Source organism: Colletotrichum lupini, chromosome 3 (genome assembly GCF_023278565.1).
Source record: "Colletotrichum lupini chromosome 3, complete sequence".
NCBI lineage: Eukaryota > Fungi > Ascomycota > Sordariomycetes > Glomerellales > Glomerellaceae > Colletotrichum > Colletotrichum lupini.
In genome coordinates this window covers 7,169,931-7,183,212 of record NC_064676.1, presented here as the reverse complement: position 1 = coordinate 7,183,212, position 13,282 = coordinate 7,169,931, and the positions used below count along the sequence as shown (strand labels likewise).

The following is a 13,282-nucleotide window of genomic DNA, read 5'->3' as shown; positions in this document are numbered from 1 at the left end:
ATTAACGTAATTAAATAACTAAAATACTTAATTTAGTTAACCTAAGTAAGTACGAGTTTTTTATACTACGGCTTAAGCTAAGTATTAATAATATAATCGACTATTATTATAGGGTACTTAGTAATTTAAAATTCGAATAATTAGTTATAGTATATAGTTATTAATTAGCTATAAAAGAGATTACCCTAATTTATAAGGAATTATTAAAAATAAGGGTTATATATAATTATATTAATCTTATCCTTCGTAGCTAGGCTAAAGTAATACTAGGTCCGGGCTAATACGTTAAGGTTAACGTATTAATAATAAAGTACGTATAGTACTACTTTAAATTAAGTATTATTATTAAGGGTATTAAATAGAGTAATCTCGCGATCCGTATATATAACTTATAAAAAGGGAATTTTATAAGCTTAGAATAATATTAATAACTAGTTAATAACCTAATTATAATTAGCTTCTTTCTTACTAAATAAAAAGTAGCTCGCGATTTAAAAAGTATAATTATTATTAACTACTCCGTAAATATTAAATAACGGTATATTAAATTAGTTAGTTTTATATATAGAATCTATTAATAAAATATTTAGATATTATTAAAATAAGGAAATTATAGTAATAAGTATAATAAATAAGCTCGTAATATAGCCCGCGTCGTTGCGTTAGAAGCGGTATTAATACTTCGTTAAATTATATAATTAGTAAAATAACTACTTAATAAGGGTCCTATTACTTAATTTATTATAATAATAAGTAATTAATATATTAAATATATTATAAGCGACGATATTATTATAATTACTACTTTTTAACCGTAAGCTTAAAAGGATTTAAATAGGTCGAATGCCCTTATTTTATTAATTAACGATTTAGTCCTTTTTATTATATAGTAGCGCGCGGTAATAATATATAAAAACGTTAGTATTATTAAATAAGTAGTTATAATAGTTATAAAAGTTACTAATAATAGGATAAAAGAGCTAATTATTATTTAAAAAGTTAATAGTAATTTATTAATAATAATTTATAAATAAAGTCGAGGATTTATAACGCTTATTTAAATAAGTTAACTTTATAAAATATTACTATTTTTAACTATAATACGGGCTATAAGTATAGTAATAAGTAATAATAATTAATACCTTAATAAAGGGCTTATATTAAATAATTTAGATTATAAAGCTAGCCTCGTAAATAGCCTCGTTAAGTATTACTTTAGTTTTAAATAAGCTAAAAAAGCGCTAGTTATAAAATAAGTAATCGTACTTTACGTAATTATAATTATTATAATTAACGGTATATTAATAAATAAAGGGATCGTTAATTTCGTAATTATTCTCTTTTTATAGTATATTAACGTTAGGAATAGCTTTAATTAACGGCGGTAGTGACGGCGAGGTCGACGAAGTAGTAGTTATAGGTGGGTAGGTAAGTAAGTGGGTGGGTAGGTAGGTAAGTGGGTGGGTAGGTAGGTAAGTGGGTGGGTATGGGCAGCTGGGCTCTGTGGTCGGAGGTAGGGCCTGCCGCAGCCACACTTGGTGGCAGAATAGCGGGAGCTGCTGGCAGAATATCCTCGCCCTAACTAAAAAGCAGTGTTCGTATGCAACGGCCAAATGTTGAAAGACGTGGCAGGACTGGGCTTGTTGCAATCGTCCGTCTAAGCCGCCAGGTGCTTACAATCCGAAGCCAATCGATTCAAGGGGCTGGTGGCTTAGCAGATGTCAAGAGAATAAGTTCATCACTTCTTCTGTCGTTAGACACTTTGCATATTCGAGAGGACAGTCCTTGTATGCTTGTAGCCATGCAGTTACTTTGCCCAACTGTCTCCACCACCGCCTAAAGGGGAACATCATATGCTTTCGGCCATCGCGTCTCTCATTAATGATTTAGATCTTGAGGAGCTTCTTAGCAGTAGCGAAATTACTCACGTTAATTTTCTTTTGCCGACTCAAGATTGACCGTACACTTAAATTGGCTTTAGAAGAACGATGATAATGCAAGTTCTGGAGTCGGATACACCTGACCACTCAGACTTGGGACACCATACAGCTAATTGACATCTTTATACGTGTAATGGATATGCGAAAACTCATTTAGATCCGTAGCGGACTTTTCCTCTATGTTCTCGATTAGGATTATAGTCAAGATGGCGTACAGAAGTGTCAAATCTGCGCGGTAATTACATCATACATGAACATACCAATGGTTTTTTTTTTTTTTTTTTTTACTTAGAGTGCTTCTGTCGTTTGTGATTCACAGCTGCCTGACTCTTTCATGAAGTCCATCAACGTAAACGCTGATAATGCACGCTTCAACTCGACAAACGACGCCTACGCGAGAAGCCTTTATATTCACTCGGGTTGAACCACTGGCCATAGCTAGGCAACCCAAGACAGCCCAGCTCATCCAGCCAGTCAGCGTCTTCGGCACTCCCAAACGTATAGTATCTGGACGGCGTTATTCCAGACTTCGATGCGGAGGCGAATTCTTTGAGAAAGTCTACACTTCGAGTCTTTATCGCCTTAAGCTAAGTCTATTTTGCCATAAGACACAGGCAACATGATTGTATCATTTAAAACATAAACAGCACCTTCGGGGAGTATCACTGGCTGGACTGCTGTTCTGAAGGGCTATGTACGTTTTGTCTCGAAAACTCAGATCGCGGTCTGGATCAAGCACCTTTGCCAGAATTAGACAAGTTGCAGAAATTTCATATCATGATGCGCCGGGCAGGCAAATATAGGTTGACTGGAATTTACGACCAATTACACCGCATTGGCATACACACTGCCCAATGGTTCCAGCATGGAATTCAGACAGAAGAAAACATGGTAGTGATTGGCTGTGAAGGGTTCCATTCTGTGTTCTAGAAGCCAACACCTGCATGTTTCAGCGTTGGACGGGTTTCTTATTGTTTCCCGAGAGACCAAACGGAGCCCGTTTCGAGTAAACGTTGAGCGGCTTTGCAGTGCCGGCATCAGAAGAAAAGAGGAAATGAATTTATTTGAGAAATTGAGAATTACAGATAAACGCTCTTTCAGCTCAACGGCCTCCGATGCCGCCTCTCATGTGGGGTTTTCCTAGCCTTTACCATAGAAGCACCCTCTTCTTGCTTTCTTATCCTGCATGATACGGCAGGGAATGCCGGGAAGGTTAGAAGCGGGCGTCAAGTTGAATGATACAAGACGATCATCGCATCAGGCCAGAAAATCGGGTCGAGAATTTTTAGGAATGGGTTTAATGACCCGCGAGTAAGGGACATATGTTGGAATTATCATACGCACATGTTAAATTTCTAAAAGAGCTTTATTTTATCTACCCAGCCTCATGCGCAGCGCGTGGCTGGAAATCAAGATTAAGGACACATTAGTGCTTGCACAAGCACTAGACAAACCACATAAGGGGATATAGACATAACCGGCTACCAGCCTATGCCCCGGCACCGAGGATCTACAGTCCTCCGCACGGAAGTGCCTGCGCGTGCTCCGGAGCCCACACCGGGATCCTTCTTAATTCTCCGTGACGCGATTCCAAGTCGGGTCTGGTCGCAGATGTAGCTCGACCCCCACCGAGAGTTCCCCCCTTGCAGCCCTTCTGTGGCAGAGCACCGTTGTCCCTAAACTTGAAATAAGCAACAAAGCCCGGTCACCTCGTGGTCCCGAATGCCCCGTACGTGCTCTCGAGCTGCCCTCTCAAGCCTCCAACAACAGAAGGACCCGAGATCACTCCAACTCGAAGCTTCCAAGCCTTTTGCTTCTCCCGTGCTCTCCCAACTGTTAAGCTCCCAGATCGGCGCTGAGATCGTCCGAGTATGCGGTCCATGCGCCGAGATAGCAGCGACAGAAACCTTGCGGGACTGTGCGGCTGCAAGTCCCTTGAAACCAAACACCGCCCATCAGCTGTCACGCCAGCGGGTGTGAGCACAGCGCCCCAAGCTCTTGAGCTCATCTTTTGGTGTCTCGATAGGCGTTTCGCGGGCATAGCCAAGATACGTCCGTCCAGTATGCCTGGTCTACGACACCATGTATTGGGCCGCTTGCCGGCTTCCCTTTTCTTTGAGCTTCCCCGTCGTTAGTTCGTTTAGTTCTTGGAATATTCTCCAGAATTTTATCCAACTAGAAGACACCGTATTGTCAGCAGGAAGCTTGTCTCTACAGCGACGAGTGTATCCTCATCCACCATGGCCACCGCCAACGATTCCTTTTCCAACCAGTCCTCCTGGGGACCCCTCGAGACATTGCAGGCATTCCCAAGCCCATTGGAGAAACCAGTACCATACTTCATCACAGCTTTCTTGCTCTTCGTCTTCTACTTCTCTATACAGCAAGCAGAGCAGGCGCCTCACACAGATCTGCCGATTGTCAACCCTAAGCACAAGTGGGATTTTACCGGGCTAAAAGTCAAGTATGACTTCATCACAAAGGTCCGGAATATCGTGTTGGAGAGGGCGAAAACAAACCCCGATGAGGCCTACCAGGTCTTGACGGACATGGGAGATATGACGATCCTTCCCGCGGTACCCTTTGCCAACGAGATTCGCAACCACGAGGACCTCAGCTTCGACCGCGTTCTTGATAAGGTAGGTATTCTCGTTCGACAAGTTGTGTAGCTCATATTGATTATGGTGTAGAACTTCCACGCCCAGATGCCCGGCTTTGAGCCTTTGAAGGAGAATAACGCGCAAAAGTCCGTCCTCAAATACGTTATTCGTACAAGATTGACCCAGTTCCTTTGTGAGTCAAGGCATTGCTTCACCGAGACCCATTACCCAAGCTAACATACCCGCAGCAAAGCTGACATCTCCCGTTTCCGACGAGACAACGCTGTCATTGACCGACGTTTTGGGAGAGGATAAGGGTAAGAATCCCAGTTTAGCGGCACTGGGATAGCCTGCTAACAGAACACAGAGTGGTCCACCGTGGTAATCAAGGAGAACATGCTCAAGGTCGTAGCCAGAGTGTCCACCCGCGTCTTCGGCGGCGAGCAACTCTGTCGCAACCAGGATTGGATCAAGATTACCTCCGAATACGCCCGAACCAGCTTCCTCGCCTCAGAGTTTCTCCGAATGTTCCCCAAGTCTCTACGTAACCTTGCCCATCAGGTCCTTCCCATCTGTCGTCAACTCCAAGCGCAAGTCAAGGAGGCCAGAGAGATCATCAACCCCATTGTGGAGGAGCGCCGCAAGGAAAAGAAGGCAGCTTTGGATCGCGGCGAGGAGGAGCCTGAGTGGAATGACTGTCTTGACTGGTGTGAGGAAGCATCCGACGACGCCAAATCGGACCCTGCGATGATGCAGCTTGGACTTTCTTTCGCCGCTCTCCACACCACCTCTGATCTGATCACCCAGGTGATGCTCGACCTCGCCAAGTACCCCGACTACTTTGAGCCGCTTCGCATGGAAATTACCGACGTTATTCGCACCGATGGCTGGGCTCGCATGGGTCTCTACAAGATGCGCCTCCTGGACTCCTTCTGCAAGGAGACTCAGCGTCTTCACCCCATTGGCATCGGTAAGTTTCCGCTTGACCTCCCTGATAACTATCACTAATATGAATCTTGTCTAGTTGCCATGCACCGTGAAGCCACCAAGCCCGTGAACCTCTCCAACGGACTGGAACTCCCTGAGGGCAGCCGCATCGCTGTCAGCTGTCAAAGAATGACCGATGGCTCCGTCTACTTGGACCCCAGCCGCTTTGACGGATACCGTTACCTGCGCATGCGTGAGTCCCTTGGCGCCGGAAACGATGGAGCCGCGCACTTTGTTAGCACCTCGCCCGAGCACCTTGGTTTCGGTCACGGTCAGCACGCCTGCCCTGGACGTTTCTTCGCCGCCAACGAGGTCAAGATTATTCTCTGCCACCTCCTTCTCAAGTACGACTGGAGACTGGCGGCTGAGCAGCAGCCCAACACAATCAACTTTGGATTCACTATGGAGGTTGACCCCAAGGCCATGCTCGAGATCCGGCGGAGGACTGGCGACTTGGGCCTCAAGGCATGAGGGGGTTCCGTGCGCGGCGGTTGGGGACACACGCATCCTCGGGCATACTTGCATGTGTGATTTATTTCTGGTAAGGCATGCATTTGCTGGGTTTCACTGGGCTCATGTAATCAAGGTCGGACGATGGTCATAGCAATGAGCCAAACAGATTGGATTAGCTAGGCGTTGAATGCATTCTTTGAATCAGGATATCACCATTTGAACCCGTTCCCTCGTGAAAGACCTGATAAATTGTCGACTCCGTCAAGGGTGTTGATAATAATTTCCTGCACAGTTGTTCGAAACTGAGTTTCAACACCAAGTAGCCTGCCAGGAGGCATAACCTAATCAAATCGCAACATGGTATCGACCGATTCTTGTTGGAAACATCATCCCACCTCCGGTCTGCTTCTCGGATTCACGCAAGGATTCATCCTGTCTACGGCCCGCAAGCAAGTCTTTTGCCACGTTGCGCCGACCGGCTCCCTGTTCCGTCAGTTGGACCTCTGGAATACCCCGAAATTCGACACAGTTTACTGGTTTTTGGGCCCCCGTCTGAAGCCATGAAAGGGAGGTCGTCAGTGCATCAACCTTACGCATGATTTGGATGATCGTGTCGCCTCGTTAGACGATCAGCGTCCAGCCGTTAACGCAAAACGTGGGTAACGGCAGTCTTTTCTCGTCAACCGCCATCTTTCTGTGGTTCTAGATCATCTGAGCCCCGCGCCTCTTGACATAGCGCCTCGGTGGCCGATCTACAACGACGCTCGACTTATTCTTTCCATTCACTTCGAGAGAAACTTTCAATCTTGAGGACTAGCTGCAGACTTTCCCGGTCCGTAGCATAACTTGCCTTGCTTGTCTGAAGTATCACACCCAGTTCATATCGTCCTTGAACCGTCTGATGCAGAGCTGCTTGGAAATGGCCCTCCCTCTCTGCTAAAGGGGCCGTTTTCGCAAACCTTCACCAGCTCTACTTAGAAAAACGTGGGGAGGGCTGAGAAATGACTTCTAAAAGTGGAAATTTAGGAGAACCACGTCTGAGAGTAACGGTCTCGTTCAACTGGATGTCAAGAAGCCAAACAAGGGAATGCGTTACACTTTTGATCGTACTATGACTGCTTGACGCAATCTAATAACCTAAATCAGAAGACCCCTGAGCGATTCCATCTGTTTCAACTCCTCCAGCAAGTCCGTAAAGTCTTTGACTCCGTGCTTTTCGCTCATCTCTTTGAAATACGGCAGTTGCTGCTTGAGCCACGCCTCCTCGTGGCCAGCGTCGGGAATAGCCATCCCGCCCTCCCTGATCGCCAACATCGGCGTAAACACGACCATCAAAAGCCGTTTTGCCTCATCAAACTCGGCCTCTTTACCCGGCTCTTTGACAGCGCCGTTCCAGGCGTCTTCGATCTTGGCTGCCAGTGCGTCAAAGTCATCTTTCGTGCGAGAAGCCGACGTTCGAACTAGCGCAACGATGCGGTTCGAGTTGCTGGTGTGCGACTTTCCGGCCATGAAGTACGTTCCATCATCGGACTTTGGCTCTTGTTTGATGAAGTTGACATGGACGAAAAAGGCGGGTGTGCTAAAGGTGCTACAATGGAGATTGGTGATGGACAGCGCAATGGATTCCCGCTGCTTCTGGGCAAGAGGATAGGTATGGTAAATTTGGTAGAAAGGCATGATGTAAACGCGCTGATCAAAGACTGAAGTGTATCACCGGTGTATTGTTCAGTGCTGAAGATCAAATAAGGGTATCAGACTTCCGATAATAACACTGTTCAGCAATGCATCGAATGAAGGGATTGACAGGTCTTTTTTTCTCGTCAGCACCTCAATATCATTGATAACCCTAGGCTTGAGCTAGATCAGTAATCTGATTACATCTTATGAGGGGTCTTGAACGTCGAAGCGCGTATATCGACGTCACAACCATCTACTTTGCGGGGTAACACGACCTAGGTCGCTCTACAGCTACATGCAGATCCCGCCGGCCGATCCCGATGCAGGCCGGTCAGTCGGGGACTAGCACGAGACATAATCCTAAGGGTACAGGCGGCGACCCGCAGCCACTGGGCGAAGAATCCCTTCCTTCTCAAGATCACTAACCAGATTCGCAAGATGATGATCGCATCCCCTGGCCATTCTCAAAGCCATAGTCACTGGGAGATATTCCGTGTGCAGCGACTTGGTGCTGTTGTAAGGAACCTCTCCGATTGGAATCACGACTTCCGGTGCACCGGCCATGACCGGGACTGAAGAGTCGTCAAAGCCCAGCGGCGGTGTAGTTCGGGCCTGGATGTATACATCGCGATAGGATGGCTGGCCCACAGACCAAGGATAGATGTAGAGTCCCTCAGAGCATGACTCGGGATCATGTCGCCCATAACCCTCAGTTTCATACCAAGATCTGAAGAGGGAAATGTTGTGGAGACCTTGTGCGTAGACTTCTTCTGTCGAATGGACCTGGCCCCATTGCCATCTGGCGAGGGGTCCTGGGTTGATATATGGCTGACGCCCATCAAACCTGGCTGCGTAATCCTCGAAGAATGGCTTGCCGAGTTCTTGCCACTGATCATGAGAGACATAGACGCCGTAGGTGAGGTACAGCATCTCGTTGACATCTGCAGGTGCTTCTCCGTGAGTTTCGCTCCAGAGCTGCGTGTAGTTTGCTGGAGTTGACTTGGCTTGTAGGAAGCTTTCTAGCTTTCCTACGAAGCTTGTGATGACCTTGGTGGCGTCCTCGCTGACGTTTCCTCCGGACCAAGCGCCTCCTCTAGCCGTTGATCGGTATAGTGTCGTCGGGTAGGAAGTGTAGTTGGAAGCAAAGTCAGGGTACCAAGCCTGGGTGACCTTGGCCCAGAGGCTGCCACTGCGGGCGAACATTCCGGCGGTATCTGAGACGGGACTCAAGGGGATGACATCCACGAGAGAGATGGCGCCCGTAGAAGGCCGGTTTCCGAAGAGGCCTTGAGATCCCGCCGGACCGCGCATGGAACCACCAGTGTCGCTGCCGACAGCAAGATCAAGCCAGTCGTACGCACCTACTCCAGCTCCCGGGCCGGTGGACGAGCCGCTGGGGTCCTGATACCCGTCACCTCTGGGGTTGAAGGGGGCATGGAGATCAACCCAGTCAGCAGTGGGACGATCACCGTTGGCAAACTGGACAGTGCCCATCTTGCCAACGAGGACAGCACCAAGGTCGATGAGCCGTTGCACTGCGGGTGCAGTCTTGTTTTGTCGTCCGTACAGGTAGAAGTAGGCACGATTTCCACCACTCGTGCCTACCCCCTTGACGTGGAAAATGTCCTTGACTCCGAAGCGGAGGCCGGCGAGGGGTTGCTCCTCGGTCTCAGTGTAATACAACCGTGAAGGGACCGCGATGCTCTTTGCCATTACATTCTCAGTAACAGCAGGAAGAGTAGTGAAAGCGCCCTCTTCATCGCTAATTACGCCTTGTACAAAAGCGAGGTGATCATCGTCGTACAGCCGGTAGGCTTTGTACACGTTTCCAGTGTGGACCGAGACGAAGTAGGGTCCTCGAGGGAGACTCAAGACAGTTACGCCAGTCACGACGCTACTTTTAAGGCCATGGATCTCCTTGGATGATAGAACCAAAGAGGTGCCTTGACGTGATAGTTGGGAGTCAAGAGACATAGTACTGTTGGACCTAGCGGGAGCATTGGTTGTGCTTGGGCGGAGATAGATCGCATGTAGAAAGGCAGATTGAAAGACGTCATCCGAGCTATCGTAAGCGGTAGTAAGATTCAGAAGCTCATCCCCTGAAGGGACGTTGCTCGAAGTGTCGATAATAGTAAGTGGGAACAGGTCCTGACCGGGAAATTGTGCAGCTGCAAGCGAGAGACTCGAGGCGTTTGTAGTTTCTATTTGGCCCACAGCAATCCCGCCGGCATAGTATGAGATGCCATTGAAACTCAACACTTGGCCCTGGTTGACGTAGTTGGCGCTGGCTAGGCGGAAAGAAGCCAGGATAAAAGCGAAGGACCGCATTCTATGAGAAGCACAGCTGCTAGCTGGTGACTGTTGCTGGTAAATCCCGGTGCAGTAACGCCGGCACTTGCCTTTCTACTGGGCAACATCGCGACCTGAGTAACTGTCTTATATGTGAGTAGCATCACACAAACTCTTCCAAAGGATTCAACCGCATCATTTCTGTGTGTCACCAACCTTCTGACTATCAAGAACATCAAGATGATAACCCGACGTCGATAAGACGCCGGCCATTCCTTATCAAAACTTGGAGAATCCGGCTTTGGAGAATAGCGTCTTTTGGTGCCGAGAGCGGCCCCAACCTCTCCACATGGTCGGGTCCGAATCCCTGGCTGTGAACGGAGGTAATGGTCTTTATTTCCACGCAGAGTGACATTCTGGCTGTCGGCCAAGGACGACATGGTGCCGATTGTCAGCAAACCACATTGGCGCAGCTCCGCCGCTGTCATCCGTGATGTGCAATTGGTCGCATGAGCATCGGGGTAAACCCCAACATCCAAGGTGCTTTTCGTTGCATGTGATGTCTAGGAGGAATTCTTGAGATAAGAGGGAAGCGAGACCGATCGCCGGATCAAGCCATTGGACGGAGGCTCTGATACGTAAAGCTAGTAACTACAAGCCTAGCAGATTAGACATGCTCTCGAGATGATCGATCATTGGGGCTGGCCCATAAGTGCGTGTTAGTCTTTTAGTAACAACAAGTTTGAGGATAGTCCGATAGCGGGCGGTCCCATCAATCATCAACGATTACCAATTTGCTTTGCTCCGAGATGAATTTACACAGTCCTCTTCCAAACTTCCCGTCACCCCATTTTCCACTTCTCAGACTCATTTGCAAGGTTGCGCGACCGCATGCTCCAGTATCCACCGTCTCCCCCCTAAGTCCGAGTAGCAAGATCAGAGGCAGACCTTGTAATTTTGTAGATCTGATGGTCACAATTTTCATCATGGATGTGCTCTTCCACAGGATGACATTCCGCAATGTTGTGTTCGTGTTTCAAGCAGGGGAGCTGCCGACCACCGTGGTTGTTCTGCGGGCAGTACTTTGAGTCGTTCTTCAATCGCCAGAGAACAGACTCGTGGAGAACAGCGTCTTTGGGAATGTCTCGCGTGCTGCCTTTGTTGAGCGGGAAACGAACATTTTCCCAGCCACTGTCCTCAAGCTCCCAGCGAGTGATGAAAGGCAGCCATTCTGTTGGATGAAGTCAGTATCGTTGTATAGAGGCCATAGAGGAAACTTGATCTTACCCATGAGCTTCCACAGGAGCACGCGGAAGAAGCTTGTACCTCGGCCATACGCCAGTGAATCGTGGATGACACCCATCGTTGCCTTATCCTTCTTCTTTGCAAATCGCTTCTCAAAGACTTCGAGGTTCTCGCGCCATTTCAGTGCCGCAACTTCCTCTCTTTGGCCGACAAGCTTCACCTCGCGGATCATCCAAGCAAGCGGAACATCACTCAATTGGAGCCGGTCACAACCCAAAGCCTTGCTGGCTGCCTTCTCCTTCCGTGTCGTCCAAAAGTTCTTGACGCGCTCCCAGAAGGTCATCTCGATGCCATTGTCGAGCTTGCTTTCAGCAGACGCAGGCCACCCACCACCAACGTCACCGTGGCAGCCCGGGAACCAGACCTCCTTGATGTCTTCATGGTTGTGGTCTGACTCCTTCATGTCTTGGGCCAGGAGAGCTGCCTTGAACTTGACGCGTCGCTCGTCGACTGCTACAGCATGGCGCACATGGTGAGCAGTGCCAACAACAGGCACGGGTACCGGTGCAGTTCGCTCCAAGACAGCGACGGAGTTGACGCAGTCCCAGATGCCGAGGAAGAAGACCTTGATGTTGGACTCCTCCATCTTCCCACAGTGCATCGCCTTCTCCTTGCGGCAGAATGTGTCGCTGAAGGCGGCAATCTCGTCCCTAGCGACTGCGTACTTCGCCCCGTGGGTTGCCGGGTCCTCATCATCACGATGACCCTCATGCAACGGCTCTTCGTCTTCTAGCTCAGGTGGCGGTGTCGGTACATCTCCATTGGCGGGGGCTTTTTTGTTCTTCTTGTGCTTCTTCTCCTTCTTGGACTTCTTGGGGTGGGACACAATGAAGTCTTCGACCTCCCCAGCCAAGTAGCGCTGGTAGAGACGGTACGCGAAGGGGACCATCTCCTCGTTTCCCTTGCAAAGTAGCCCAACTGTATGAACCATGCGAGCAAGAAACTTGGCAGTGAAGGCGCCACGGCTAAATCCAAACATGTAGATCTTGTCACCCTTTAACGCACATTTGTTAGTCGTCAAGTTCCTCGCCATGCCAGGTAGGTAAGGACTTAGACGTACAGAATCATAATAACGCATCAGGAACCGGTAGCCAGCCATAACGTGAGCATCGAAAGTCGTTCCGATTCCTTGGTCGATAGTCTGCGAGATGGAAGATTTGAATTCGCCAATTACACCCTTGTTAACAGACTCATCATTGATGTCGTATGTGCCGATGCCAGCTAGGCGAGTACATCTGTCAGCGGTGAAACAGTTGAGAGCGTGCTGGTACCAACTTACTCTGGTAGTAATGGTACTGATCAGGATCGTTGCGATCGAGTTTACTCAGAATCTTGACCACATTTGTGTCGGAGTTGGAACCGGTGAAGGTGTTGCCGGTGCCGTCAAAGCACAGAACTAGCTTTCTGGGAGTTCTCTTCTTTTCTGACTCGTGATTGGCATTGCCATTGAGGGTAGAAAAGTCGGCCATCACGACTCTGCGAAAGGAAGGAGGCAACTGAGTATGATTGATGTGGTGAATACTCAATAGAATTGGACTTGTATGCGAGAATAGGGGTGATTGCAAGCCAGAAAAGCTAAACTGGGCTTCATCCGTACCACTGGCAAGTGCCAAAGGCCTCGATATATGTCTTTACATATCGACACCTGAGGACATGTTCGACCATCTGCACGTAGAGCAACTCCCTGGTAATCATCGCAGCGCAGCCGTCAGGTTGCCAATCAAGCCTAAAGCGCGGCATTTCTCGCTAGGTACAGTACTAGAGAATATTGTCTCAAAGCGGCCGAGGGGCGGCGATCATGTTCATCTAGCTTTCATAGGGAGGGGAGAGTACGTCACCACGTCTCACGACATGGGACACGGCATCTATTCGTTCAGTTCAAAAAGACTTGTTCGTGGCCAGCGCACATACCCATTCAAATCAATCAAACAAATAAGTCAAACAAACAATTAAATATAGGAATTTCAGTAAGTTAAATAATTAAATATCATAAGGCCCTATATTTAATATATTTAATTAAATATAAGATTA

At 48.1% G+C, this 13,282-nt stretch overlaps 3 protein-coding genes across 3 annotated transcripts; 1 reads left to right on the top strand and 2 right to left on the bottom strand.

Annotated features, from left to right (window-relative positions):
• Positions 1 to 4,180: 4,180 nt before the first annotated feature.
• CLUP02_06888 (cytochrome P450) lies at positions 4,181 to 5,998 on the top strand (the record flags this gene model as incomplete). The annotated part of the gene is made up of 5 exons (XM_049285885.1): positions 4,181 to 4,579; positions 4,631 to 4,733; positions 4,789 to 4,857; positions 4,908 to 5,510; positions 5,565 to 5,998. The coding sequence occupies 5 exons, from the start codon at positions 4,181 to 4,183 to the stop codon at positions 5,996 to 5,998; spliced, it is 1,608 nt and encodes a 535-aa protein (XP_049143028.1).
• A 1,119-nt stretch (positions 5,999 to 7,117) lies between these two features.
• CLUP02_06887 (uncharacterized protein) lies at positions 7,118 to 10,434 on the bottom strand (the record flags this gene model as incomplete). Its single annotated transcript, XM_049285884.1, has 3 exons — positions 7,118 to 7,669; positions 8,084 to 9,986; positions 10,163 to 10,434. The coding sequence occupies 3 exons, from the start codon at positions 10,432 to 10,434 to the stop codon at positions 7,118 to 7,120; spliced, it is 2,727 nt and encodes a 908-aa protein (XP_049143027.1).
• A 429-nt stretch (positions 10,435 to 10,863) lies between these two features.
• Positions 10,864 to 12,720, bottom strand: CLUP02_06886 (uncharacterized protein; the record flags this gene model as incomplete). The annotated part of the gene is made up of 4 exons (XM_049285883.1): positions 10,864 to 11,177; positions 11,234 to 12,245; positions 12,312 to 12,472; positions 12,531 to 12,720. 4 exons carry the CDS (start codon positions 12,718 to 12,720, stop codon positions 10,864 to 10,866), a joined length of 1,677 nt encoding a protein of 558 aa, XP_049143026.1.
• Between the last annotated feature and the right edge of the window lie 562 nt (positions 12,721 to 13,282).